Here is a 27,972-nt window from a genome sequence, read left to right as displayed (position 1 = left end):
CAAGCTGGAGGCACAGAAGGAGAAATAGGCATATCTGGACTCAAATTCTGTGGGCAATTCCGTGAGTGCCTGCATAACCCTCCAGCAGACAGTCTGGGAAACACTCTATTCCTCCCTCCATTTCATGAATACTGGCCCCTCCATCAGCCCTTGGCCTAGGAGGCCTGGCACCTGGGTGGCTGAATCAGCACCGCAGGCATGGGCATCAATAGGAAACCCTGTGATTCAGGGCCTCAAGAATGGCGTTAGACAAGCCACGGCGGAACCAGCTGCCTGGGCCTCTTCCTTCTTCTCTTCCTCCCCCCCCCCCCCATTGACATGGCAACAAGGAACTCAACTCAGTCAGTTCATCCCTGAGTACACAAGTTATCAGTCCAAATCTCTGACCCCCAGCTGCCCTCTGCTGGTTCAGCCCTGATGCTTCTCAGGGGTCTCCAAAAACTGGATCAGGACTTGGCACAGAGGGTTTCAGGGTTCAAGAAGACAAAGAAATATGCGAAGTCAGACAGTCTCCCCTCTTCCCTTCCTGAGTACTGCCACAAAATAGGCAGGCTTACATTCCTTCCTTCTTCCCTTCCCTTCTTTTCTGTTTTTAGCCTGTTCTCTGTTGATCTCTCTCTCTCTCTCTCTGTTTGTAGAGAGGGAAGACAAGATTTTAAGACATCAGAGATTTAACGTCTTGGTCCCATAGCCCTATAATCCTTTGACAGGGTTTACTTTTTTGCTCTTGTTATTTTGGCTTCAACTCTCTGGCCTCCCCTTCAAATTCACTCGAGGCCTGAAGACGGGACAATGAGTGTCTGTTCTGGTCTGCTCTTCAGCCTCCACTTCTCCAGCCGATGCCCTTCCCAGGCATGGAGGCGGGGCCCTGAGAGCTTTGGATGCGCCCTGGAAGGGGGTATGAGTGCTTTGACAGGTGACTGGGAGCTGTGACGCCTGAGGCCTGCCCCAACTGAGTCATGGTGTTGTCATCACTGTCCTGTTGAAGTCCCTGCTCAACTCCTCAAACTTCTGTGGAAATAGCAGTAGCTCCCAACTTTCAACACGTTCAGGAGAAGCTGCCAACCTGATGGTGAGGCGAATGGGCTGGGGGGGGAATAGGGGGCAGCTGGGGCGGTGGGGAGACCTGGGGCCTGGATCGGTGCCCCTCCTCCCCATGCCACTGCCTCCTCTTCCTCCTGCTCCATGTCGGGGGCCTGGGGGAGGGAGGGTCTCCATCTTCTCTCTGTCCTCTGCCCCTCACACGAGGAGTGTGCCTTCTTCAGTTCCTCCTCCAGCCCCGGGGCCCCCCTGCCCAGCTGTGCAGGCCCTGGGGGCTTCTCAGCCTCAACACAGTGCTCTCCCCACCCCAGCCACACCCCCAACACAGGTAGGGCTTGTGATGACACCCATCTCTGCTTCCCCCTCTTGGGGTTCCCATTCCACCCCACCCCTGGCCTCGGTGACTCCCCCTCCTTCACGCCAATGCCCCCAGGACAATCCTGGGCTGCGGATAGGCCCTCTGATCCCTGAGCAGGATTATGAGAGGCTGGAGGACTGTGACCCTGAGGGGTCCCAAGATTCCCCCCTCCATGGGGAGGAGCAGCAGCCCCTGCTTCACGTGCCTGAGGGGCTCCGAGGTGAGCGTATGAGTATGGGGCTGTGGGGAGAGTGGGCTGGGGACAGCCTGGAAGTTGAGGGCATGGAGAGCCTACTCAGATGAGAGCCGAGTCCCTACACTCTCTCCTCCGTGCCCAGGCTCCTGGCACCACATCCAGAATCTGGACAGCTTCTTCACCAAGATATCCTTTGTGCCGGGCCTGGCAGCGGTGGTGCAGGAGGGCCCCCTGGTGCTGCCCCCGTTCTTAGAAGGGGGACTCTGAGGGTGCAGTGGTGGAGTGAGGGGATGGCATGCTCAGGAAAGGGCCACCACGCCTCAGGCTTCTTTCTTGACGCACCTGCCACATCTACAGCTACCACCAGCGGAATGGATTTGCCTGTATCCTGCTGGAGGACGTCTTCCAGCTGGGGTGAGATGCTTGTTCTGGTAGAGCCAGCTGCTGCTAGTTCAGCCAGGGGCTCAGCTAGGTGGGGAGGAAGATCAAGCTGGCCTGGAGACTGGGCAGCAGGCCACCTAGCTCTCAGGTCTGATCACCAAACTCCCGGCTCTCCCAGACAATTTGTTTTCATTGTCACCTTCACAACCTTCCTCCTTCGCTGCGTGGATTACAACATTCTCTTTGCCAACCAACCAACTAACCGGACAAGACCTGGGTTGCCTCACAGCAAAGTGACCTTGTCGGATGCCATTCTACCCTCGTCCCAGTGTGCCCAGAGGTGAGTGACAATAGGTATGGGGTGTGTGTAGAGGAAACAGTCAAACAAGAGCCACCGCCTTTTGTCCCTGGGCTAGATCATTGGTTCTCCAAGGTTTGGGTCTCAGGATACCTTTCATACACTTAAAATTGATTGAGAACCCCAAGAACTTTTGTTTACAAGAATTGTATTCATGCCTGACCAGGCGGTGGCGCAGTGGGTAGAGCGTTGGACTGGGATGTGGAGGACCCGGGTTCGAGACCCCGAGGTTGCCAGCTTGGGCGCAGCCTCATCTGGTTTGAGCAAAAAGCCCACCAGCTTGAACCCAAGATTGCTGGCTCGAGCAAGGGGTTACTCGGCCTGCTGAAGGCCCGTGGTCAAGGCACATATGAGAAAGCAATCAATGAACAACTAAGGTATTGCAACGTGCAATGAAAAACTAATGATTGATGCTTCTCATCTCTCTCCATTCCTGTCTCTGTCTATCCCTCTCTCTGACTCACTCTCTGTCTCTGTAAAAAAAAAAAAAAAAAAAGAATTGTATTTATGATTACCTTATTAAAAATTAAAGCTGAGGATAGCGTAAAAGCTAAGCACACAAATGCCACCGGCTGTTAATGTGATGTCATGTAGCTTCTGAGAAACTCTACTGTCCATTCATAAGAGAATGAGAATGAAAATGGCAGAAATGGCAGAAACGTTAGTGTTGTCTGAAAAAAGTTTTGAGCTTGCAGACATTTGCAAGGGTCTCAAGGACCCCCAGCACAACATACCTTGAGAACTACTATTCTCACTGGACCCCCTCCATGACTTTTCCATTGCTCCCCAAGTTTTGTCTCCCTCTCTGTGGGGGTCCCACTTTTTGCTGTTACCCCTCCCCCTCAGGATCCGTTCAAGCCCCCTGCTGGTCTTCCTTCTGTTCCTGGCTTCAACTTTCTGGCTGGTCCAGATCCTTCGCTCAGCTTGCAACCTCTTCAGCTACTGGGACATCCAGGTGTTTTACAGGGAGGCCCTGCACATCCCCCTGGTGAGCTGGGTGGGTGTGCCTGTGTGGAGGGGGCCGTGTTGGGGTCAGAGGGCAGGGGAGGAGCGGGGGCTGTATAGACAGAAGGGCCCACTGGAAAATGGGCAGGGGATCTCATTGACACATACTCTAGGCCCCAAATAATGTTCAGAACTGGGGTACATCACTTAGAAAACACAGTCCTCACCCACGTGGAGCTTAGTTGATTTAGGTGGGTTATAGAAGATGACTTATAGTCACAAGCTTGTGTTATTTAGAGGATGGGTGGTCATCTGGCTTTACAGAGCAGGAGGCACCGGGGTAGGACTGGGAAGGGCAGCAGGTGGGGAGGAAGGCAGAGAGAACCCCGACACAGAAACAGGAGAGCAGATGAGACCCTGCGGGCGGGGGGGGGGGGGGAGATGGATTAACCAGCCTGCAGCTGAGTATTCAGGCCTCATCGGGTGATCCCACGCCCCTCTCTGGCTTTGCCCCCTATTGCAGTCAGCCACTGCACAGACCCATCCACTGTCCCCAGATCCTGCTTTGCCCTTTCTTCCCTCCCTATCTTGCTCATGCCCCTTGCTCTGTACCTAAACCCTTCCTTTAAGGTGCTGCTCCAAGGCTACCTTCTGCAGCCAGCTTTTCTTGCTCCCCTGAGAAGTCTAGAGCCTTCTGCACAGACGAGGGGAGAGGTTCTAGAGACTTGCCTCGAGCAGGGGAGCACTAGGCGGAGCATTGGGAGGATTAGGAAGGCCAGGGGAGCACAGACAGTGCGGAGCGGGACTTAGACCTCTGCTCCTGCCAGAGGCTGCTCACCCTTCTCTTTCTCCTCCTCCCTTCATTTCTCTCCCCAATTCCTTCCAGGGGAAGGGGAGACCCTGGGATGGACTGGCAAGGCTGGCCCGGAGGGACTTGACTAAGCTGGACTGGGGCAGCTAGGTGCATTGGGCTAACATGAGGTTTGCAGAGGAGATCCAAGGGAGATCTGACAGCCCCCACCCCCCGAAGTGGACACAGCCAGGGTCTCAGAAAGGATACCGTGGGGCTGTCGTGGGATGGGGCTGGCCATCTCAGAGTTCGTGGAGGCAAGAGGCATGAGGCGAGGCTGTGGACCTGCGTTGGCAGGTGCCCTAGAAACCATGGTCACTCGGTGCCTTCTATCTGTGTGCAGTACTGGGGAGGGGGCTCAGGAAAATCTGCTCTTAAGGAGCTGAGATAAAATACCTGAAGAGTTTAACTTCTGAGGTGTCGCTGGGAAGCACATGACTCATGGCCTCAGGAGTGGCAGGGCCACAAGGAACTCTTCAGAAGAGGAGGAAAGGAAGAGCCCTTGGTTGGTGACACAGTGATGGAAGGGCAAGGAGGGCAGAACGTGGTGACAGGTTTCCCACCTGAGGGACATGGCAAGGAGGGCAGGGTGGGGAGGGGACACCAGGGGTGTAGCTCCAGGCATGGTGAATTCGGGCATCACGGTGCACGGGCATCCAGGTCTCTGGCGCTCACCCGTCCCCTGTTCTCAGGCGGAGCTCAGCTCGGTGCCCTGGGCGGAGGTGCAGTCGCGCCTCCTGGCGCTGCAGAGGAGTGGGGGGCTGTGCGTGCAGCCACGGCCGCTGACCGAGCTGGATGTCCACCACCGCATCCTGCGCTACACCAACTACCAGGTGGCGCTGGCCAACAAGGGCCTGCTGCCTGCCCGCTGTGCGCTGCCTTGGGGCAGCGGGGCTGCCTTCCTCAGCCGCGGCCTGGCACTCAACGTCGACCTGCTCCTCTTCCGAGGGCCCTTCTCGCTCTTCCGCGGGGGCTGGGAGCTGCCGGATGCCTACAAGCGCAACGAGCAGCGGGGCGCCTTGGCCGCCCGCTGGCGGCGCATGGTTCTGCTGCTGGCCGCAGCGAACCTGGCGCTGAGCCCGCTGGTGCTGGCCTGGCAGGTGCTGCACGCCTTCTACAGCCACGTGGAGCTACTGCGGCGGGAGCCCGGCGCGCTAGGGGCGCGCCGCTGGTCCCACCTGGCTCGCCTGCAGCTGCGCCACTTCAACGAGCTGCCGCACGAGCTGCGCGCGCGCCTGGCCCGCGCCTACCGCCCCGCGGCCGACTTCCTGCGCGCCGCCGCGCCCCCCGCACCCCTGCTCGCGCTGCTGGCCCGCCAGCTGGTCTTCTTTGCGGGAGCGCTCTTCGCCGCGCTGCTCCTGCTCACGGTCTACGACGAGGATGTGCTTGCCGTGGAGCACGTGCTTACAGTCATGACCGCCCTGGGGGTCACGGCCACCGTGGCCAGGTGCGAAGGGAGCTGCCCAGGGAGGGGGTAATTCCTCCAACCTGGGGCTGAGTCCCCCGTCCCCGGTCCCCCGTCCCGACCCTTTGCACCGCCAGCATCCCCCAGCCCTGCCTCCCCCATCCGCACATCCTCTTGACTGCAGGCACCTTCCCCGCCTTAACCCCGCCCTCCAGGTCTTACATTCCAGACCAGCAGTGTCAGGGTCGTTCCCCGCAGCTCCTGCTGCAGTCGGCCTTGGCCCACATGCATTACCTCCCGGAGGAGCCCGGCGCTGGCGGTAGGACCAACGCTTACCGGCAGATGGCGCGGCTGTTGCAATACCGAGCGGTGAGGGCCAGACCGAAACGGGGGCTGTTCGGCTGCCTGGTGTCCGAAAGGTCGTGGAAGGAGTGATCCCCGGGCTGGCTCTCCTGGCAGCCGGGAAATGAATGGGATGGCGGTTTCCTGCCCTGGCCAGCATCTGGGAAGGCGGAGGTGGGGGGAAAGGCTCTCGGTCCTGATCACCCTTAGCAACTTTCTTGGCCTCCCCCTGCTTCCCCAGGTGTCCCTCCTGGATGAGCTCCTGTCCCCTGTCCTCACCCCGCTGTTTCTACTCTTTTGGTTTCGCCCTCGTGCCCTGGAGATTGTTGACTTTTTCCATCATTTCACTGTGGATGTGGCCGGGGTTGGTGACATCTGTTCTTTTGCCCTTATGGATGTGAAGCGCCATGGCCATCCTCAGGTTAGAGTCCTTCCCTGGACGTGCAGGGTGGCAGTTAGAACAGGGTTTGCCCTCCAGGCCTGTCGCTGGCCACCTGTGACCTTGAGCTAATCACTTTATTTTCCCGCCTTAGTGTCCTTGAGGACAGTGATGGTAACCCACGCACAAGGCTGTGTGAGGATTACGCAGATGCTGTGTGTATCATCCTAGCACCATAAAGGGAATGAAGGCCACCAGAGAGGCTGAGGAATGGGCTGGCTAATGGATGGGCTGGGGAAAGACCAGGCTTCCCCACCAAGGCCTCAGGCTAGCCGTAGGGTCTGGTACATACAGGTTGGCAAAAACACTGAGCCCGCAATAGCTTCCAGGGCAGGGCTTGGACCTGGGTCCTGCTCTGCTGCAGTGTTTTTGGGTGACCTTGTTCAAGGGCCCATTGTGGCCTCTGTTCTTTCACCTGGAGACTGGGGCTAGTGTTTCCTGTCCCACCTACCCCACAAGGCTCCCACTACAGCTTTAAAAGCAGTGTCTGTAGCTTTTTGTTTTTCTCCCCCTTTCTCAGTGGCTTTCAGAGGGACAGACAGAGGCCTCACAGTCTCAGCGTGCAGAGGACGGAAAGACGGAGCTCTCCCTGATGAGGTTCTCCCTGGTGCACCCACAATGGCGCCCCCCAGGGCACAGCTCCAAGTTCCTAGGGCAACTTCGGGGCCGGGTACAGCAGGATGCAGCCGCTTTGGGAACCACCTCAGTTCTCAGTCCCCCCACCCCCGGGGTGTTCAGTGACTCTTCCTCCCCTCTGGTGAGCTGAAGCCTGGCCTCTGCCCTCACCATTGGGCCTGCTCATCTCCCCTTCTTCTGCCTCACCTTCTGTAGTAACCTGTTCACTCACTGGTCCAGCCTGCTCTCCTGCCTTGCTGAGACCTCCTCCCTCCCCTTCTGTCCTCTCTTCTGACCCTGTTTTCTCTTGTTCCTAGCCGGAAGCCTTCTTGGCCAACCTCTTGGTGAACCCCCTCCTGCCCCCACGGGACCTGAGCCCCACTGCCCCCTCCCCAGCTGCAGCCACTGCCAGCCTCCTGGCCTCCATTTCCCGAATTTCGCAGGACCCCAGGTGAAGGGTGGGGTGCTGAGATGTAGGGGAGCAGGGGTGGTGGGATGACCCTCTTGGAGGATGGGGCCAGGTGCTGGGGCACTGGGGGTACATTAGGAAGGGAAGTCAAGCTTGGCTCTCTCTGTGGGTGCATGTTTTTCATTTATCCCACTCTGTTCCAGCTGTGTGTTCCCAGGAGGCACTGGGGGCCAGAAGCTGGCCCGGCTACCAGAGCTTGCTTCTGCTGAGATGAGTCTCCATGCCATCTACCTGCACCAGGTGAGTTGAGAGGTGCCGTAAAGTGAAAGGTGTGGACAAATCAGCTGCCCAAAATGGAGGCTGAGGAGGGCTTAGGACATGGCCAGGAGGAGTTGGGGAAGAGGTTTCAAAGCCCTCAGCACCTAGCCCAGGGCCTGGGCCCTGGGCTGCGGGGCAGGAGGGAGCCCTCATTCCTCCCCCTTCTACTTAGCTTCACCAGCAACAGCAGCAGCAGCAGGAACTGTGGGCCGGGACCTTGGCCTCCTCCCTGGCCAGGCCCTGGTCCAGCCCCCTGCAGACACTCTCGCCTGACGAGGAGAAGCCATCCTGGTCAAGTGATGGTGAGGCCGACAGGGTGGGCAGGGGACAGACCCAGGGCGGGCAGCAGGCGTCAGGACACTGCCCAGTGGTTGGCCTTTCTCCTCAGGCTCCAGCCCAGCCTCCAGCCCCAGACAGCAGTGGAGAACCCAGAGGACCCAGAGTCTGTTTCCTAGGGGGCTTCAGGAGACCACGGACACACAGAAGGAGCTTGGCCAGGCCCCTGGCACTGACTGAGAGGGTGCTTCAGGGTCAGTGTTGTCTAGCTGGGGCTGGGGGCAGGGGGTAAATAGGAAATTAGGTGGCACTGCACTTGGAGGGATGGGAGCCATGGTGGGCATTCAGGTGGAGGGGGATGGTCATCCCTGGACCCCTACCCCCTGGACTGCTTGCTGAGAACCTTCTCCTCCCTCAGGTTCCCCAGCTTTTCTGGCCACAGGAAATCAGAAGAGGTGGAGTGGAAGAACACACTGAGCCTTTTTTAGGGACCCTCCCTACAGATGCTTTAGTTGGGCAGGACTTGGGAGTCAATGTCGAACTCGCCCCAGAGAGCAGAGAAAGGGTAGGAGAGGAGATGCCAAAGATATCTGGAAACTAGACTAAGAGACAATCTCCACATGGAGGGGGGAAGGGGACACCTCCATCCCCCCCCCACTCATTGTCCTGGAGTGGTTGCCTGGGAAGAAGTCCCCAAGTATCCTCAAGGTGGGGGGCAGGCCCAAGGTGGAGGCCAAGCTAAGCGTAAGGGGAACAGTGAGGAACGGGACTGAGAGGCTGTTGGTTCTTCAGGTTCCCCTGGGATTTGTGGAGGGGGGCTGTGGGGACTTGTGAGTGGAAAGACTAGCGAGGGCTGATGTTTTTGGAGTTGAGCATTGGCGTGCTGTCAGAGGAAGTGGGTGTGACTCCCCATCCTGTCTGAAACAAGCAGTAAAGGTTGCTCATGGCTGCAGTTGCAGATTTTTGTGTGCTTGGTCTTTGGCATCCCCGTTCCTGGCAGCAGAGGGTGGCCCCTGATTCTCAGAACATCAAGCATGAGCAGCAGCTCCGGAGAGTGGCCTGTGACTGGCTGGGGGCCAGGTTCCTAGAGCGCTGGGTCAGGGTGGAGTCCTGTAAGCTAGGGCTCTTGTCAAAGAATTACCACCCCCACATCTGTGCAAGTTACAAGACCAAGCTTGCCATTCTGTAATTTTAATTCACAGGGCTGGGTTAGGCATCTCAGTAGCTCTCATAACACCTGGTCCAGTGTCTTCTGGTGAATCTTCAATAATAAATATTTAAATGATTTAGAGATTAGGTTTCTAGATAAAATACTCCCAAGAGAGGTAAGGGAAATCTAAAGTTCACCTAAAGAACACGGAAGGGGTGACAGGAGGCCCTGGAATACCACTGCTGGGAGGAGCCTTCTGGATTTAGTCAGAACCGGGACAGGGAACCAAGCCCAGAGAAAGTCACTTTGCTCATTCCCAGGATGTAGGCGAATCTCCGCAGACACTGGACAGACGTCAGAAAGTACCTCGGGAAGGCAGGGAGAGGTGGCCGGTCCCGGGCAGGCCGACAGGAGAGAGGCGGCGCCTGTGTGGACTGACGCCCCCTCTCTGGGAGCTGAGGTGAAAAGCAAAAAATCACAGCTCTCAAGGGCGGGTCGTGTCCGGAAACGGGAGGTCGAAAGCCCAGGGCACTGCGCTCCGCAGATGCCGCTCCTGCAAGGAAAAGCTCTGGGTGCGTATGCGGCTTGTCACCTCCTGAGTGCGCAGCGTGAGCCCGAAAATGTCCTCGTGGTAGCGTTGCTGATCCTGCGGTGCCAACAGAACAGATCAGAACCCGAGTGGGAGACCAGCACCGGAGCGTGCCCCGCCCCCACCTGGAATCCACCCCTTCTGGACCCTGCCTCCAAGCCCCCCACCCCCACCCCACCCCAACGCACCCGCAGCACGCCTATGACATCTCCGGCCTCGTCCAGCTCCATGTCGCCCTCTTTCGCCAGAATGCGCTGCACCGTTTGCAGGACGCTGGTTGCCATGGTGACATCACCGCAGACAAACATGTGTCCTTGTTCCAGGCACAGCACGCGGTGCACCTCGGTGGCCAGCTCTGTCCGAAGGACGTCCTGCACGTAGGTCTGAGGGGAGGCAGAGTTAGGGGCCGGCCCGGGTGGGCCAATGTGAGCTGGGGTGGGGTCTAGAGAGCGGGAGGAAACAGGGGCGGGCTGCAGGGCCTTGGGCACAGGTGGAGCAGAGTGAGTGGGGAGCAGGTGTTTGAGTGCCGCTGGGTGGGAGCCGCGCGCGGGGGGGGGGGGGCGACGGAGAGTGTGCCCTGGGTGTGTGTGTGGGGGTGCTGGGTCTGTGTCCCCCGCCGGAGTGCCCATCGGTCTTTGCCACACCCCTAGCTCCGGGTTACTCCTGCATCCTCAGGATCCCTCACCTTAGGGCTGTGGGGTTCCCGGGAGAAGGCGGTGAGGACCCGGTCAAACACCCCGCGCTGCTGGGCATCCTGCACCTCATCGCGGTAGAGGTGGTCCAGCTGGGAGCATCGGCAGCCAAACACCAAGGTCATGGGGGCGGGCTGCAGCCCTGCAAGCAGCACTGCGGTTTGGGAGGGTCCGCTCCCCGGGGTTGCAGCCCTGGTGACACCTCCTAGTGGCTACTCTCACCCATGCTGACAGCCCACGCCCTTTGGGCAAAAACAACCTCTCAGCTGTTCAGTCTCTAGGAGAGTACAGGATGCATTTCTCAGGGACCCTGCCTGGTGCTGACTTATAGAGAAGCCAAGCTCCCAGGAGGTGGTGCTTGTCCCCCAGGGAAGGGCCAGAGATGGTCCTGGAACAGGGGCTTCGCACTTGAACTCAAGATCGCATGCCCTTTGCACCATCTGATGCTGCAGTTCTGGGACTCTACCTAGCTCCTTCCCTGCTCTAGCCCTTATTCTCCCACACTTCCTACCTTCCTCTCTCAGTCACAGCCCGCTTCTTGTGATTTACCCGCTGCCCAGGGCACCCTATGCCCAACCTAAGCACCCTGTCGCTCTTCGGTTCTGGACTCGCCTAGGTGAGCTCTGGCACAGTCCAGAGTCCACCTGGGGCATTTCTGTCTTCTGAGTCTCAGCCCCATCCTCTCCAGACTTCCAGTTCCCTTTGTCCTTAATCCAATCCAACCCCGATTCTGCACCTAGCACTGGGAAGCCAGACCTACAGGGCACTGCCCAGGCCTCTAGGCCGTCCCCTCCTCTTGGTCTAATAAGCTTCTTTTCTCCTTTGTGGCCCATTCCTTGCCCTCTTTTCTCCCTGGCCCTGCATTCCAGCCCCTGCCCCTTTGTCCCTAGATTGCATGACTCCCTTCTGTCTTCCCTCCATTCCCTGGGCCCCAGCCTCACCTTTGCTCTCAATGTCGTGCAGCCGCTCCTGCCAAAATCCCCGGAAGGGGGCAATCCCAGTGCCTGGGCCCACCAGGATGCAAGGCAAGCTGGGGTCAGGTGGCAATCGGAAAGAGGGAGCCCTAGCAGAGAGACACTTCATCAGGCCCCTTTGCTTTCCCAGCTCCCTATTCTTACCAACGTCTGGCAGGGTGGAGAGAGGAGAACTCAGCTTCCATTGATAATTGAGTTAACACGTATCAAGTGCTTACGATGCTGTCTAGGTCATAGTAAGCACCATGTGTTCATTAAAAGAACTCTGCGAGGCCCTGGCTAGGTAGTTCAGTGGGCTAGAGTGTTGTCTCAACATGCAGAGGTTGTAGGTTCAACCCCCGGTCAAGGCACATACAAGAATCAACCAATGACAGCATGAATAAGTGGAACAACAAATGGATGCTTCTTTCTCTCTCTGTCTCTCTTCCTCTCTCTCTCTCTCTAAAAATAAATAAATAAATAAAATTAGAAGAACTCTGCTAGCAGGCAGAAGCTCCCAGAGTCTCTGGTGTCTAGAAGATGGGTCAAAGGAAATATAATTCAAATCTGAATTAAATATTTTGATGTCTTAGTTTAGGATATTTAAAGACTAGTGGAAGGGAACTAAAGCTGTCTTTTAGTTTGTAATGAATTCACTGAGTGTGTTTATTTTAAATCATATCATCAGGATTGGTATGTTGTTTGTATCCAGGAGATTGCTACAGATTCTTTGTAATTTAGCCTCCTGTATGGGTTTGGGTCACTGGGCGTAGCTGATGCCATCCTGGGAAACTCTTCATCAGCCCACCTGAGACTTTTGGCTTCTGGGTGCTGGGTGGGGCAAGACTTCTGAACACAGCATGAGGGAAGGGTATTCTGAGTCCTCACTGATGCTATGATAACCTGACTAGTTCTTCCTTGGCTGAGTGGGAGCTTGTTCTTGAATAGGCACAGTTCCTAGGTGCTGTGCCTCCCAACATCAGACTGACCCCAAGGATGTAGTGAGAGACACATAGTACATCTTCTAAAAGCAAAGGAGCCACCAGCCCTGTCTCTGGGAGCCATAGTTTCAAGTCAGGACCCTACATCCAAATTGGTGAAAGGTCCAAAGCTTAGCCCAAGTCCTGAAGTGGCTTAACTGGACACCCCACCCTTGACATGTGCAGTGGGTCATCCCTGCTCCCAATCACACCCCTCACCAAAGCTCCCAGCCTCACTCTGTGTACCCCCTGCCTAGTCCCCCATCTGTCCTGGCCCACCTACATGGCACTTTTTCTGCCCCTGCTCCGACAGACGTTCTCTTCTTGGTGCTCCTCCTGCCTCCCCTCTCCCCGAAGTGCTCACTTACCCCCTGATGAAGCAGGGTACAGGGTCCCCAGCCTTGAGTTGGCTCAGCCACGTGGAGCAGACTCCATAGTGCAGGGGACCCAGCCCATCTAGTTGGGGAGGAGAAGGGGTCAGTGTGGGGCCCATTCCGGGGTCACTATGTGGCCCTGGTCATGCCCCACCTCCGCAGCCTCACCCTGGGTCCTGTATGCCAACACGGCCACTGTGAGGTGGATCTCGCCTGGGTGCATGCTGGGTGCGGAGCTGACTGAGTAGTATCGGGGCTGGAGCAGGGGCAGCTGGGTGAGGAGCAGGGGGGCAGGCAGTGCCACAGACTGAAACTGCTCCAGCACCTCCAGCAGCGTGGGGCAGCGGAACCACTTCCACTCCTCGTAGCGGAGGGGGTCCTGGTTGGGGTAGGGTGCAGTGCGCTGGGAACCTTGCAGCCCTGTGTGCTGAGCTCCCTTCTTGACCCTCCCAGAGCCCAGCCTTCTCCTCAGTTCAGTCCAACAAACATTTCTCGAGCACCTTCTCCATGCCTAGCTCTTCTAGAACAGGAGAATTCTGAGGTGAATTAGTAACTCTGGAGCCGGCTCTTAAAGCCCCAGGACATGTTAGCCAGGTGGACTTCCCTACACCCCCTGCCCCGGGCTCACCTGGCTTCACTTGCCCCCCTGCTCCCCACATGGGGTGGCCCCCAACCTGGCTGAGGGTCTCGAGCTCCTGCTGTTCGCCGGGCTCTTCAGCCAGGGTGCTGAGCAGTTGAAGGAGCCGCGGGCTGGGCGGGGACGTGATGTCCAGGAAGAAGGTGAGAGCCTGCCGCAGTGTGCATGGGGGCAGCCGTGGGTCCCGCACCCAGCTGGGGGGAGGGCCACCTGCAGGCGGGGCACACAGGGAGCTCTGAGGAGGGGCCGGGCCACAGCTGCCTTGTCTGGGGGCGATGACTGCTTCTTGGAGAGTACCTAAGGACTGACCACGCCTCTTTTTATCTGTGACCTTGCCTTTGAATATCCGTGTTGGGCCTGTCTGGATGCCCCTGTCTGGACTGGTCTGGGCTCCTCTACTCCTCCCCCACCCAACTTATTTTAACCCCAGGCTCTGGTGTGGCCGAGGTAGACCCCAGGCCAGCTACAGAGCAGGCTAGGCGGCCAGGGGGAGGAGACAGTCTTTTGCAGGTGTGTGGGGACAGGTTCAGAGAAAGGAGCCACGCTCTGTGGACCGTCCAGCTGAACAGATGCGGCAACCCTCTGCCAGGTCCTGAACCTAGGGAACCAGGGGGCCGCGGAGACAGATCAAGCTCTCAGTGCCACACCCCAGGCCACGTCCACTCACCAGGGCTGCCCTTCTCCAGCTGCTCCACTGCCACAGGCTCGCCTGGAGGGGGCGGGTCCTCCACACGGTTCAGCAGTGCCTCCACGAGGCCGGGCCGGTTGGGCGGGCAGACGCCGATGTGGTCACCTGGCTGGTACTGGAGCCCCTCCTGGTCCTCAGTGTCCAGGCGCACCAGGATTGTGGCCCGGCTGGGGTGGAGGAAAGGGGGCGGTTAAAGGGGGTGGGAGGCAGAATGTGGAAGGAGGAGGAGGAGGAGCAGCAGCAGCAAGGTGCCCGGGCCAGGGGAAGGAGGGGCTGGGACTGGCGTGGAGGGCAGTCTTCCTCACGTGGACTTGCTGCTTTGCAGGTTCTCCACTGAGAGGACTGTGGCCTGGAACATCTTCCTCCTGTGCACATGGACCAGGCCTGGGGGCGGTAGGTAAGTGAGACTAAGCCTGAGCCAGGGAGCATGCCCCTGAGAGCTGGTCCTGGGACCCTGGAGAGCCCAGCGGGCCAGCAGGGTCAGAGGGAAGTCAGGGCGCACCTGGCAGCAGCTGGAGGCCTTCGGCCTGGGCACTCAGCCGGTACCGCTGGCGCTTCCAGCTCCGTTTGGGGCTGAATATGTCCCGGGCAGCGGCCTTGGCATCCTCTCCCACGCAGAAGGTCTCACAGGAGGCCTGAGGGCCAAGGACATGAGGGCTGAGGAACTCAAGGGTGCTGACATGGGAGGTGACGCTGGCCTGTTGGGTCCCCAGGTGCCACCTCCCTGGGACTGTAAGAGGTGCCATCTGCAGCTCACAGATCACTATGGGATCAGCAGCCCTAGCGGCAGCTGGGAGATCAGGACTGAAACTGAGGGAGAGGCTGTGGCTCTCTCATACTTTTAGCCCATGTCACATCTCAGGCCACTGTGCTAGTGGTTCCTTGGCACAGGATTTCGTCACAGCCTCCAGGTACTTCATCTGGTGAGCTTGGGACATGGTAGCACCCAGTAAATGTGTCTGCTGTTTTTTTTTTTTGTCAGATCTGCTTTCAAATTCTGCCCCTACCCTTATAGTAGACTGCCTCAGTTTTCCTGTCTTTACACCTTGTTAGGTCGCGGTGAAGATGAAGTGAGGTACTTTATATAAAGCTCTTAAAGGCTCCCAGAGTGGAGCTGTGGAGGGGTCTCTGGCGGCCTGCTCTCTCCTGCGCTGTGTACAGGGGCTGGAGGGGGGCCTCCGGGGCCAGGCCCTGGGGGTCTGGGCTGTATCTCATTTGTTTCTGCCCAGGCATAAGTCTGGCAAAGCGCAAGGCAGTCCCCGGCTTGAGATCTCGGGCTCACCTCCCTCTCTTCCACCCCACACAGCCAGTCCTGTTAATCTTTCTTTTGTGTGTGTGAAGTCTTATATCTCTTCCTTCCTTCCTCGACCCCCCTCCCTTCCTTCCTCCCCCCTCCCCATTAACACCCTTGTTAGCTCAGAGCCTGCCTTCCTGCTTCCAGCCGACCCTGTGCCTCCAGAGGAGGTCCCAACACTTCACATGGAGGCCCTTCCTCCTCTTGTCCCACTCCTGACTTCCAGTCGCTTCCTTGTGTCTGGATCCCTTTGTCTTGCTTCCCATTTCCCACTTCTCCTCCAGTCGGAGCCTGCCTCTCCAGCCTGGCCTTTGCCCCAGCAAGCCCGCCACCTGTGCCAGGCATCTCCTCAGCAACCCCCTGGGATGCTCTCCTCCTTTCCATCAGCCCACACCTACTGGGTGCAAGCCTTGGAACCCCAGGGGGGCCAGAACCACCCAGAACACTGTCAGGACTGGGAGATGGAGCCCCTCCAGGTCCAGGCATGATCCCCAGGCCAGGCAGAGCTGCCTCGGCAGGAAGCCCACCTTAGAGAGTCACAGCCCTGGGACCCACCAAGGCTGTGACTGTCCCAAGCCCGTCTGGCCTCTGGCTTCCCAGAGTTTCTGTGCTGGCCTCAGCTCTAGCCCTCATCTCTGCCTGGCCTTCTCTTGATCCTTCTTCTCTCCCTCCATCCTGCCCGCCCGGCTTCCCTTCCTTCTGTGCGCCCACTTGGGCCCCCGCCCGCCAGGGCTTGTCTGCTCTCTTGTGCCGGGGCCAGGCACGTCTTGTGTCATCCACTACTCAGGACTGGGCCAAGAAAAGGGTGGAATTTGGAAGGAACAGGAAAAAACCAGAAAACCAAAGAGATTGGACAGCAGCGAGGTTCTGGTCTCAGTATTGCAGGTCTCAGTGGAGAGGTGTACTGGTCCAAGTGAGTCAGAAGTGGGGCTGGAGTGGTGGAGGGTGGCAGGTGCCAGGACAGGCCCCCTGGGCTCACCTGGAAGGCGGCCTGGGCCCAGCCGCGGAAGGCTTCCTCCTGGCCACACAGTTCGTCACCCTGGCCCAGTGGCAGGAGCCGTTCTCCACCCAGCTCTTCCAGCCGCGTGTCCACTGCGCGGGCAAAGGCGCAGAAGTGGGGGTACGCCCGGGAGCCCAGTCCGAACACACAGAACCTGGGGGGGGGCAGGAAGCCATCACGGAAGCTCACCACAGTCCATCCAGCCCTTGTGTGCCCAGGGAACTGGCCCTCCCGCATGCCTCCCCTCCCCGAGGTCTTCAGACCTGACGGTCCCCAGGGCCCCCGCGCTGTCTGTGTTGCTGGACTCCTTTCTCTTCTTCCGCCAGGAGGACACCAGTGGGTCTGAGCAGGAGACGCTGTTGAAGCGGATTTTGTAACTCCTGGCAAGAGAAGGCGAGGACGGGGTGACACAGGGGATTGGAGACATGGCAAAGGCCCAGGCACAGCCAGGGGACAGCTTCAGGGTCTCTGCATTGGGGGCAGGAAAGGGCTTTCCCAAGGGCTGGGCTCTGCCCTCTGAGGCTCTTTTGGGATGGAGACTGAGGGACAGCATTCCAGGGGTCTCTGGGCCTCCGGGCCCTGCTCTGCCTCCCCTCCCCTCAGAAGGAGACCTCAGGACTGATGGGCCTCTTAAAGTCCTGGGGACTGCAGGTGGACAGGTCACAGGAAGGAGGACAGCGTGAGGCTGTCGTGGGGGGGCTCCAGCCTCCTCCCTCCATCCTCCAGCTTGTTGGTGACACAGAGGGTGAAACTTTCTTTTTTTTTTGTATTTTTCTGAAGCTGGAAACGGGGAGAGACAGTCAGACAGACTCCCGCATGCGCCCGACCGGGATCCACCCGGCACGCCCACCAGGGGGTGACGCTCTGCCTATCTGGGGCGTCGCTCTGTTGCATCCAGAGCCACTCTTGTGCCTGGGGCAGAGGCCAAGGAGCCATCCCCAGCGCCGGGGCCATCTTTGCTCCAATGGAGCCTCACTGCGGGACGGGAAGAGAGAGACAGAGAGGAAGGAGAGGGGGAGGGGTGGAGAAGCAGATGGGCGCTTCTCCTGTGTGCCCTGGCTGGGAATCGAACCTGGGACTTCTGCACACCAGGCCGATGCTCTACCACTGAGCCAACTGGCCAGGGCCAAGGGTGAAACTTTCACACCCCCTTTCCTTTTCTCTCTCCCAATTACTCGCTGTCCCGTGTCCCCAGAGCTCTCACCCCACTTACTTGTGCTGTTCGGGCCGCGGAGAGCTGTTGTAGGGTCCAGACATCTCCATGAGGGCTGCCGCAAAACTCTGTGGGGTGGAGGAAGTGTTGGCATCACAGTTAGTTATACTTCAAAGTATACAGAATGTTAAAACTGTCCCTGTTCCACTGTCCTTACATACATATCCATATTTATATGTATATATGCATATAAATTGTTTTTAAAAAGCAAAAATGGGGGTAAACTGTGTTTACCTGGTTTTTATCACTGGTTTGTCACGTACAAACCTCCAGGTCAGCACACCAAGACTGAATGGCTACGCAGTGTCCCGTGATATGTACATCTCCTGTATGAGATTCCCCCCACCTGACTGAGGACATCTGGGAGGCCTCTGACCAAGGCTCAAACGTTCACACACACCTGCTTCCCCTTTTGCCTATTTCAGTAGGGCGGCCCTTGGAAGTGAGATTGCTGAGTCAGAAGGCTGCAAGTCCTGATGGGTACTCAGGTGGTTTCCCCAGCATCAGGGCAGAGGGGTGCTCTTTTCTCACTCTTGTCAACACTGGGTGTCGTCAGTCCTAATATTTTAGCCAATCTGATAGGTGAAAACAGCGTCCAGCCTCCCTGTGCTGCCCTCATCACCGCTGGTGCTGCCAGCCCCCAGGAGGCTGAGCCGCGTTATGCGCTGCCGTTTAAACAGCTTAGAACTACACAGAACAACCTTCACGCAGGAAAGAACGCAATGCGACAGGGCCATCCCAGCCAGTGTTACCTGCACATGCGTCTGGGTGGCGGGTCCTCCAGGTTCACCAGAACTAACATGTCCTCCCTTAATTCTATTTTTTTCCACGTTTTGTTGAAGTGTGATGTACCAACAGAGAAGCACACATGTCGTACACGTGCAGCTTTCTAGATTTTCACAAACCTGACAGATTTGTATAATCAGCATCCCATCAAGAAAAACTACCAGCAGCATCCTAGATGTCACCTTTGTGGCCTCTCTTAGTCACCAACCCAACCCAAGGGGATCAACCACCTTCCTGATTAGAGTACCACGGACTCGTTTTGCTGGTTTCTGAACCGTATCCCTTTGTGTCTGGCTTCTGTCACTGGACGTTATGTTTCAAGTTTCATCTATATACTCGTGTGGTTGTCATCCATCTACACTCATTACTGCATCTCATTTGCATACCACAATTTTATTTATCCAGGCCATTGTTGATAATCGTTTGAATTGTTTTCAGTGTGTGTTATGAACAATGCTGTTATAAACATTTTGGTTCGTGTGTTTAGCGAATAAACCCCATTTTCTGTGGGCTATATTCCCAGGTTTGCTCCATTTTTAAGAATTTGAGGTCCACTTTACATACACTGAAATGCACAGAATATAAGATGCAGTTCAATCCGTTCGGCTATTTGGCAGTAAAAAAAAAAAAGTTAAACATACATCTACCTGATGACCCAGCAATTCTCCTAGATATTTTTCTAAGAGAAATAAAAACATAAGCCCACAATGCCTTGCACAAGAATGTTCATAACAGCATTATTCATAATAGCCAAACCCTGGCACCAGCCCAAGTGTCTGTCCACAAGAGAGTGGAGAAAATACATGGGCTGTCTTCATGGATGGGAACGCATGCCTGAGGCACCCAGCCTCGGGCTGACCCTCCGGAGCAGGCTGGGTGAAATAAGCCACAATACGGTATGTTCCTCTTCCTACTCCTTCCTAAAGCGAGTGAAACTAACCCACCTGACGGAAGTCAGAACGGTGACCGCTTCTGGTGTGGAGACTGTTGGGATGAGGATTGATGGGAGGGGGGTAATTGACCAGGGAACTTTCTAGGGTGATGGCAATGTTCTAGATTTTTGATAGTAAATACTTTTATACTAAACAAAAGCCAGTGATCCTATTTTTCTTTAAAAGGACTAACAGACAGGAAAGTAGGGGAGAAGGCTTACGTCAGAATTCTGCATTAGGTGCTTAGCAGGCCTTTGTCACCTAGAAGCCTGAACACACAAAGGCACCAGAAATGAATGGAGACAGAAAAGCTTGAAAGATAATGTTAACAATAAAGGGTTGAGGAGCGGTAGTCAAGTTTGTTTTCTTTTAAAAAGCAAAGTTACCTAATCTCTGTGGATATCTGAGTAGGGCTCTTTTGTTTTGTTAAGAAGAAAAAGCTGAATTTGAGTACTAAGTGGAGTATTCCTGTTTTTCTCATTCATCAATGTCCGGGTGCAGTCTACAGAAGCACCCTTAGTGTGTTAAACACTCGCACTGATGCCTGGTCTGTGGTGGCACAGTGGATAGACTATCGACCTGAAATGCTGAGGTTGCTGGTTCGAGACCCTGGGCTTGCCCAGATCAAGGTACACACAACAAGCACGAACAACTAAAGTGATACTTCTTACTCCCTCTGCCCTCTGTAAAATCAATAAATAAAATATTTTTTTAAAAAACTTGCACTGGCCCTGGCCGGTTGGCTCAGTGGTAGAGTGTTGGTCTAGCATGTGGAAGTCCTGGTTTCGATTCCTAGTCAGGGCACACAGGAGAAGCACCCATCTGCTTCTCCACCCTTTCCCCTCTCCTTCCTCTCTATCTCTTTCTTCCCCTCCCACAGCCAAGGCTCTACTGGAGCAAAGTCGCCTGGGTGCTGAGGATGGCTCCATGGCCTTCCGCCTCAGGCACTAGAATGGCTCTGATTGCAACGGAGAAACGTCCCAGATGGGCAGAGCATTGCCACCTGGTGGGCATGCTGGGTGGATCCTGGTTGGCTGCATGTGGCAGTCTGTTTGTCTGCCTCCCTGCTTCTCATTTCAGAAAAATACAACAACAACAACAACAAAACCCCCAAAAACTTGCACTGAGAATGAAAAATTTACTTGGGGTGTCAGGGGCAGCTCATGGTGGGGGGTGGCTGGAGTGTGGCCCATATATAGGACTCTCATGACATGTCCCTTTTCCATCATGGGGCCTGCCCAGCCACCCCAACATGATTCTTCCCTCATGCCCATGGCCCCTTCCCTGCAGGCCTCACCTCTCCGTTCTCTGGGGGATCCCCATTCCCAAATGTGCTGGTCACCACCAACACCAGCGTCTCATGCTCAAGGGACACCACATCGTACTCATCCATGCACAGGACCTGTGGGTCAGGAGAAGACAGATGTCCTTGCTGCCTCAGGCAGGGTGAGACCCGGGCCCTGACTTGGTCCTGGACTCCCTGTAGATCCCGGAATCCCCATGGGCCCTGACTTGTGACCCTTTCCTGGGCGCCTCTGAAGATTCAAGAGCACCCCACCCCTGCCCCTGTCTCCAGATTCCTGCCTCTCTGGGCTCAGTCCTACCCGGGGGTCGAAAGCCTTCCGGAAGAGCCTCCCCAACTGCTGTGCATAGCTCTGGGCCCGGCCGGTCTCAGAGCCGTACAGAATTGTTGCCTTCACGCGCTTAGCCATCACGGTGCCCATGAGTGAGGCAGAGATCTTCACTGCACTGTGGGTGAAGGTGGGGTGAGGGGGTCCCAGGCACACAGAGCTGGGGCCTCCCCAGGTACATGGTCCAAACAAGGTCTTGGAGCACTGAGTGGGGGTTGTGGAGGGGCGCTGGGGCTGGTCCCCGGGGATGTGAGGTGACGGACTACATCCTCACGGCACCTACTTGGCCACTTCCTTAAAGGTCTTCTTCCTGGTGATGCCAGTGCCCTTGGCTGCACTCCCCTTCCAGGGGTCTGGCTGCAGGGAAGCGGGTTGTTGGGGGACGGAGGGGAAAGTGAGTAAAGAAAATAGAAGTTTGGAGGTCCTTGGGGTTGCTTCTTACAGCCACCCTGGTGGGCAAAGCCAGTGTAGTAGGCACCTGGTAGTGGAAAGCAGGGGACAGGAAATAGTTGACCATCTCCTGATGGAAGACAGGGGTGAGGCTGCCTGAAATGGGGGGCACAATCCAGGCCCAGTCGGCAGGGCAGCCTCCCCTCGCCTTCTGCTCGTTCTCCAGGTGTTTCATGAAGGAGGATGTGGCGGCGTGGTGGTCCACAATGGTCACTTTGGCCAGCTGGGGTGAGGTAGGGAGGGAGGAGATGGGCTTAGACTCAGCAGCCACATGTAACCCCTCCCTGCAGCATGCAGAGTCATGCGCAAAGCTCCACATACAATAGCAACTTTGCCCCCCAAACCCAATATTCTAAACTCTTAAGACCCCCATCGAAGTACTTAGCAGTCACTAATTTCCTTCAAATCAATAAATTTCAATACACAGTGTGCCCCGGGGACCAGAAGGACTGAGCTTGCGCTGGTCAGGCGGGCTCCGGGCACACACACGCCCCCATATCACGGCACCTGGAACCTATGTGCGGGGTCCCCGAAATGCAGGTGCCACCTGGGTGCCCCATGACTCCTGGACTGTGGAGCTCCTTCCCGCTGTCTCCAACTTCTGCCCCGGGTTCTAAAGCGCCTCCCTCTCTTCCAACCCTGGCCTCACCCCTGCCCTCCTGGCCAGTCTGGTCCTGAGCACCTGGTAACTATGCAGCACAGCTAAGTTGATTTCCACTGCTGCCTTGTCTTTCCACAGGGACGAGGTTGTCCGTGTATCCAGATCCATGCAGACCGCCACATCCTGGGAGCGGGAGGGCATGGCGTTGGTAGGGGCGGGATGGCCAGGAGTTATCTCACACTCATTCATGGAAGGAGGGTGGGTGGGTGGGTGGGCATTGGGAAGCCTGACTGCCTAGTTTGGGGCTGGCTCCGGTTTTCTTGCTTGCAGAGGCCCCACCGAGAGGAGAGGGACCCTGGGCCAGTCACTTCTCTGCCCTGGGCCTTAATTTCGCATCTCTAAAATGGGTTTTTAACATTTTTTTGGCTCAAGATCTGCTTTGAGAATCTGATGCAAGCTATAGAACTATATAGATCCTGTTCCTGGGAAAATAACTGTACAAGGTTGACTCTTAAATAATGGGGAGTTTTGAACCGTGTGGGTCCACTCATGCGCGGGTTTCTGCACTGACCGTCACTGTTCAAACCCGCATTGTTCAAGGGCCGGCTGCAAGCCTGCACGCACGCATGTGCACACGCACAGCCCTGTTGACAGGGCCCTCCTCTGCGGTTCTAGCGCGGGAGGCAGCACCGGCCTGCCGGTGCCCAGAGGGTCCCCTCCCCACCCGCTGGTGCTCACCTCCAAGATGTTGTAGCGGTGGGGGTCACACAGGTTCCGCGTGCCGATCTCCGTGCTCATGTACCAGCCGCTGAATGGTGCTGCAGGGAACTCCAGGCCCCCGATTTCCAGCAGCATGTTGGACACGGCAGGGAGCGCATACCAGCGCAGGCCCAGGGCTGCGAACCACTCCAGCCTGGGGCCGTCGGGGCGAGGGTTCAGGCCTTCAGGGGGGATCTTGCCTGTCTGGGTACCCTCGGGGCAGCCCAATCCTCCCCTGACCCTATCCCTCTTTTGCTCACGTGGGGTGCTCCAGAGGCACCTCGAGGACTAGTTCGGGGGGCAGAGTGAAGAGTTCCGGGGGCTCATCTGGGGCCTGGAGCAGCAGGGGCAGCACGTCAAAGCGGCCACTGCCTGGGATCCAACCATGCTGAATGCAGAGCTGTGGGAGCCCTTCATTAGCCATCTTCCATCATTCATCCCAGGGACCCCTTGATGACTGGCTCTCTGACCCCTTTGGCATCATTTGTCCTTCATCCGAGTGATGTCCCCTCTCCCTGCCTCACTGACCCCTCTTTCACTGCACCCTCCCTCCCCAGCCTCACTGAAAGCCCTCACAGGATGTCTTCCCCCTTCTCTGCCTCTCTCTACCCACCTCTGTGATCTCCACGTTGGCTGGGTCCCCCCGCACAGAGCCATCCTGCTGCCTGTAGCCTGCGTAGCGCACCAGTTGGCTGTTCCAGATTCGGAAGTCTCCCCGGCCCAGGGCGCGCTGGGGGAACACTGTAATGGCCGAGCTGACATGGGAGAGAGCTGGTCAGAGCCCCAACTTCTCTGCCACCTGGGGGAGTGGTGGATCCCGTGGGTTTGGGGCACTCACCGGAGGTTACCCCGGTTGGTGGCATACTTGATGTGGCTACAAATGTAGGTGAACATCTCCTGTGCAGAGCTGCAATCCCGGGCATCAAACACCTGAGCCAGCAAGGCAGGGGGACAGGAGGCAGAAGGGTTGGAGGCAGGCGAGGTGGCAGTGACCTTGTCTGCAGCCTTTGAAGGCTGGGGTGTTACCTGCTGTGAGCCATGGTTCTTTTTCCTCCAGGGAGCCTCCCTGATCATTTGCAGCCACACTGACTCCTTCCTACCCTGTACTCCACACCCCCCGACTAGCCTGGTCTGCTCCTTATCTCCATCCCTACAGAAGCAGACTCGGTACCTGGTACAGAGGAGGGACCCAGTCACTGCCAAACTGATGACTGGGGAGGGACATCAGCAGGTGGGGGAGGTCACCTAGGGGTGTGGGTGGTCAATTTTCTATTATCCACGGTGGTCATCTGATGCTCCTTGAGCACACTGATGATGATAAGGGAGGGTGGCTGCACTAGGTGGCCTCTGGGGACTCTGCCCATCCTGGCATTTGGGTGCCAGGAGGAGCCATATTGACTGGCTGAGTGGAGGTCTCCTTTCCTGCCTGAGGGAGAAGGAAACTTATGCTAGTGGCGGGGCAGGAGGTGGCAGGGGCTTGGGGCAGTGAGTGGGGTCCAGTATGGAAGCTCTGATGGGTTTGACGTTGAGCTAGAGCTCTGAACAATTTCAAGGGCTGTGCACATGTCAGATAGTGTTGTTCTTTTTTCTTTTTGTATTTTTCCGAATCTGGAAACGGGGAGAGACAGTCAGACAGACTCCCGCATGCGCCTGACCCGGACCCACCCGGCACGCCCACCAGGGGGCGATGCTCTGCCCCTCCGGGGCGTCGCTCTGGGACCAGAGCCACTCCAGTGCCTGGGGCAGAGGCCAAGGAGCCATCCCCAACGCCGGGCCATCCCTGCTCCAATGGAGCCTCTGCTGCGGGAGGGGAAGAGACAGACAGAGAGGAAGGAGAGGGGGAGGGGTGGAGAAGCAGATGGGCGCCTCTCCTGTGTGCCCTGGCCGGGAACCGAACCCGGGACTTCTGCACGCCAGGCCGATGCTCTACCACTGAGCTAACTGGCCAGGGCCAGCATTGCTCTTTTTCACTTGCGACTCTTTTGGGATGGACTGAGCACGTGGCTTTATTCCAAATTCTTTGGTGGTCAGTTACAGTAAGGAGGCCAAGGTCATGGATTCCGTCCCCCTGTCAGCTTGCTTCTCGGAGTGCCATGGGCTGTTCCCAGGAGCCCAGGCTGGCTCTGGGTCACGTGGCGAGGTCGTGATGGAGGAGGGTATGGGCTGGGGCACTAGGGGCGGGAAGGGAGTAGGTGTGGAGACGGGGCTGGGCAAGTGAAGCCATTTGGAAGAAGCGGTCATGGGCTTTTCCAGAAGGCTGCTCCTGCTGTTCTGATGATACCCCCCTGGGGTTCACTGCTCAGCAATACTCAATAACATGGTGAGTCTGGGTGTTTCTTTGCGGAAGCCCTGCTATGAGGCTTCACAACCAAGGGTTAGCTACTGGGTAAGGGCTCCCAGGGGCGCCAGTCTCTAAGCCATGGAATGGGTGGTAATCTCCCTGTTGCTTCTGACTTCCCTCCCAGGGAAGCTGCCTATGCCTCCCCTCTCCTCATTTGTGTCCCGCAGTCCCCATCCTTAGCGCTTGCTAGCCAGCCATACCTGCAGCTTCCCCCACTGGATCCGGCCCACGCAGCGGGGGGCATTGCGCCAGGCCTGCTTGGCCCCGAACACCAGCTCGCTCTCTCGAAGCTGGTAAGTACTTGTGGCCGCCACTTCGGCCTCCACTTCCTGAAGCCGCTGCTCATGAGCCTGGGAGCCAGCCCTGTGGAGGATGTCCAGTGGGGTGGGGAGGGCCCCGAAGGCCATGTGGGTTTGTGGGGGGAAGGGGAGGCCCATGGGCACAGAGCTCAGGCCCTGTGTGGGTGGCATCAGATGGGGATGGGAGTGGACCTTGGGGAAGGACAGGGGTCGGCTGCGGATGTCAGGTCAGGGTCACACCTCTTGATGGAGCTGTAGTACTGGTTGATGAAGTCCCTGGCCTGGCTGAGCAGCTGCTCAGCGGGTAGAGGGCCTGGGGAGGGCCGGCTCTGCAGTTTCCGTGGGAGTACCAGGGAGCCCAGGCAGCGTCGTGGGGTGCAGGGCCCGTCCTGGGTCCAGGTGGAGGGCAGAGGTGGAGAGAGGAGGGAGCACATGCATCAGGATCAGGTCAGGGTTTGGGAGCTAGAGGCATGGGATGGTGGGGGTAGGAGAGGGAGGGTGACCCCAGAAAGGTGTGAGTTCAGGGCCAGGGCTGAGATTGGACCTCGGGGTGAGGCTGGGCTGGGTGAGGACCAGACTTGTGGCAAAAGGGCTGGAGGCTAAGACTTGCCACCATGCCCTGCTTGTCCCTTAGCTCCTCTGGCTTTTCCCAGTCTTGTCTCCTGGCCAGTTAGAGTGGCCAGGTCTCAGCCCACCTGACCCCAACTTGGGGTGGAGGGTTCCCCCTTACCTGTTGTGCTTGGGCACTCAGGGTGTCGTAGGTGATGCTCCCCACCTCCCAGTTCTTCACACGAGGGAACTTGAGCCCCTCTGGCGGCCGGGTGAGCGGAGGGCTATTGGGAGTGGGTGAAGTGTGTTTCCCTATGGATGTATCCCAGAGACTCCACACCCTCCCCACAGCACCAACAATCCCATTGGTTTGTTGCTTGCCTGCCCTGGGCTTTCTTACATTTTTCTCTCCTCTCACAACATCCCCTAGGAGGTAGGCCAGGGGTCCCCAAACTACGGCCCCGCAGGCTGCATGCGGCCCCCTGAGGCCATTTATCTGGCCCCCCCTGCACTTCCAGAAGGGGCACCTCTTTCATTGGTGGTCAGTGAGAGGAGCATAGTTCCCATTGAAATACTGGTCAGTTTGTTGATTTAAATTTACTTGTTCTTTATTTTAAATATTGTATTTGTTCCCGTTTTGTTTTTTTACTTTAAAATAAGATATGTGCAGTGTGCATAGGGATTTGTTCATAGTTTTTTTTATAGTCCGGCCCTCCAACGGTCTGAGGGACAGTGAACTGGCCCCCTGTATAAAAAATTTGGCAATATTTGCATTCCATTCACAATATTTGCATTCCATTCACAAATGAGGGACCTTAGGCTCAAAAAAGTATAAGTATTTTGCTAGAGGCCACACAGGCAGGACTGGTTCTGTCCATACCCCCTGCCTTGGGGCTGCTGGGCTAGCAGCCCTGAATTCCCAAACCCCTAGCTTATGCTGGGTCCTCACCCCAATGCTGGGCCTAGCTCGCCTCTTCCGGACATGAGGTGTCCAACCCCCTGGAGTTGCAATGAGCCCTATCTTGAGGGGGGAAGAGGCCCATGCCCAGCAGGGATTTTCAACCCAGATTTCTCTCCTCGTTCATACCCCTCCTGACGGTAGCCATCGTGTGAAGGGAAGCCTCGGAAGCCTTATCACTTCCTCCCAGAGCCACCAGGCCAGCCTTTGGGAGGAAGGGAGGGACTCTGGCCGCGGGTGCGCCTGTGCGGAGCCCTTCCCGCTGAGCCGAACTGAGCCGCCTGCAGCCCCAGCCACCCTGCCTGGCCTGACACTGCTGCCACCTGGCCTGCGGCTTTCCTCTCTGCAGGGACCTCTGCCCTAAGCGGGCCCTTTCTGGGGGCTGGGGCAGCCTGATTAGTTTTGGGGTAGATGGCTTCTAGGAGGAGGGGCCTGGAGCCGGAAAGGGCCTAGTGGCTCTGTCTTCTCAGCCTCCCACCCCAAAGACCTGCACCCCTGCTTTCCCCTGTCTGTGAGGCCTGTCTTCATGCTCCCCTGGAACTAGCCTTCCCGCAGCTTCTTCTGTGAAATAATCATCACTGTCTGTGGAAGGCTCACTTGTCATGAGCTAGAAACTTACGGCAACCCCACGGAATAAGTACGCTACATCCCTCCTTCATATGAGTAAAGGCTCAGAGAGGTTGAGCAACTTGCTCAAAGTCAAATAGCTTCTGGAAGCAGAGCAGCAGTCAAGCCTGGCAAGCTGACAGCCTTACCTCTGACTTTTACCTGTTGCTTGCTGGCCTGCATCCGGCTCTCTTGTTTGCGACCCCTTGAGCTTCCTGTTCTGTTCTCATCGACAGCCTTTTATTTTTGCATTGGTGACCTGGCCCTCTTGGCTGGGTTTCAGGCTCCAGCCTTTCCAAGCCCCAGGCTTCAGGCCTGGACACCCACCCTCCTGTCACCTGCTCCTCGCTGCTGCCCTGGGCCTCACCTGGGGTCCCGCGCAGGCGGGGGTGCGGGTGCTGGTGTCCGACTGGGCTCAGACGCTGCTGCCGTGGAGGCCGGACCCTGTTTGCCACACAGGCTGAGGCCCAGCCCCAGCCCCAGGCCGCAGGGGGGCCCAGGCTCTTGGCCCACGCTCTTCAAGTTGCCCATGTCGACCTCGACCTCGCTGTGGCTCT

The 27,972-nt window shown here is 57.3% G+C and overlaps 3 protein-coding genes across 6 annotated transcripts in view; 2 read left to right on the top strand and 1 right to left on the bottom strand.

The window, feature by feature from the left end:
• Positions 1 to 492: 492 nt before the first annotated feature.
• ATG9B (autophagy related 9B) lies at positions 493 to 8,881 on the top strand. 4 transcript variants are annotated; one of them, XM_066385246.1, is made up of 15 exons: positions 493 to 1,072; positions 1,266 to 1,619; positions 1,738 to 1,783; positions 1,947 to 2,009; positions 2,155 to 2,316; positions 3,181 to 3,322; positions 4,822 to 5,576; positions 5,750 to 5,903; positions 6,118 to 6,297; positions 6,836 to 7,072; positions 7,248 to 7,381; positions 7,543 to 7,639; positions 7,830 to 7,959; positions 8,046 to 8,187; positions 8,352 to 8,878. In XM_066385246.1, the coding sequence occupies exons 2-14, from the start codon at positions 1,382 to 1,384 to the stop codon at positions 8,171 to 8,173; spliced, it is 2,466 nt and encodes an 821-aa protein (XP_066241343.1). In that variant the 5' UTR covers positions 493 to 1,072; positions 1,266 to 1,381; the 3' UTR covers positions 8,174 to 8,187; positions 8,352 to 8,878. The 4 variants fall into 4 exon arrangements, with proteins under 4 accessions (XP_066241343.1, XP_066241344.1, XP_066241345.1 ...); XM_066385247.1 differs by having other exon boundaries at positions 494 to 1,072; positions 1,475 to 1,619; positions 8,352 to 8,877; XM_066385244.1 differs by lacking the exon at positions 493 to 1,072 and having other exon boundaries at positions 1,114 to 1,369; positions 1,475 to 1,619; positions 8,352 to 8,880.
• Positions 8,428 to 27,972, bottom strand: NOS3 (nitric oxide synthase 3). The gene is made up of 26 exons (XM_066385238.1): positions 27,783 to 27,972; positions 26,033 to 26,135; positions 25,543 to 25,691; positions 25,204 to 25,366; positions 23,501 to 23,592; positions 23,276 to 23,417; positions 22,923 to 23,062; positions 22,642 to 22,816; positions 21,985 to 22,086; positions 21,331 to 21,525; positions 21,136 to 21,209; positions 20,826 to 20,970; positions 20,519 to 20,623; positions 17,504 to 17,571; positions 16,554 to 16,670; positions 16,270 to 16,444; positions 14,499 to 14,631; positions 14,302 to 14,380; positions 13,976 to 14,163; positions 13,346 to 13,518; positions 12,840 to 13,050; positions 12,666 to 12,753; positions 11,306 to 11,427; positions 10,358 to 10,506; positions 9,861 to 10,055; positions 8,428 to 9,729 (listed from the first exon to the last, which is right to left on the bottom strand). Exons 1-26 carry the CDS (start codon positions 27,944 to 27,946, stop codon positions 9,568 to 9,570), a joined length of 3,609 nt encoding a protein of 1,202 aa, XP_066241335.1. The 5' UTR covers positions 27,947 to 27,972; the 3' UTR covers positions 8,428 to 9,567.
• KCNH2 (potassium voltage-gated channel subfamily H member 2) overlaps positions 10,000 to 27,972 on the top strand; it is a 62,659-nt gene continuing 44,686 nt past the window's right edge. Inside the window, exons 1-2 of the mRNA XM_066385242.1 lie at positions 10,000 to 10,049; positions 14,322 to 14,393. The gene's annotated coding sequence lies outside the window, so the exon portion shown is untranslated. The remainder of the gene's footprint in view (positions 10,050 to 14,321; positions 14,394 to 27,972) is intronic.

This window comes from Saccopteryx leptura, chromosome 5, assembly GCF_036850995.1.
Source record: "Saccopteryx leptura isolate mSacLep1 chromosome 5, mSacLep1_pri_phased_curated, whole genome shotgun sequence".
Lineage (NCBI taxonomy): Eukaryota > Metazoa > Chordata > Mammalia > Chiroptera > Emballonuridae > Saccopteryx > Saccopteryx leptura.
This window is presented reverse-complemented; position numbering and strand designations above follow the sequence as displayed.

What these genes read in the sequence shown, in the direction of transcription:
- ATG9B (XM_066385248.1), top strand. Translation starts at nt 1,070, where the DNA reads ATGGTGAGGCGAATGGGCTGGGGGGGGAATAGGGGGCAGCTGGGGCGG. An exon ending in CGTGCCTGAGGGGCTCCGAG is followed by an intron (nt 1,620 to 1,737) that starts GTGAGCGTATGA and finishes CTCCGTGCCCAG; the next exon opens with GCTCCTGGCACCACATCCAG. An exon ending in CGAATTTCGCAGGACCCCAG is followed by an intron (nt 7,382 to 7,542) that starts GTGAAGGGTGGG and finishes ACTCTGTTCCAG; the next exon opens with CTGTGTGTTCCCAGGAGGCA.
- NOS3 (XM_066385238.1), bottom strand. Translation starts at nt 27,946, where the DNA reads ATGGGCAACTTGAAGAGCGTGGGCCAAGAGCCTGGGCCCCCCTGCGGC. An exon ending in CCAACGTGGAGATCACAGAG is followed by an intron (nt 23,063 to 23,275) that starts GTGGGTAGAGAG and finishes GGGCTCCCACAG; the next exon opens with CTCTGCATTCAGCATGGTTG. An exon ending in CCGCGGCCCGAACAGCACAA is followed by an intron (nt 16,671 to 17,503) that starts GTAAGTGGGGTG and finishes TTCTCTTGCCAG; the next exon opens with GAGTTACAAAATCCGCTTCA.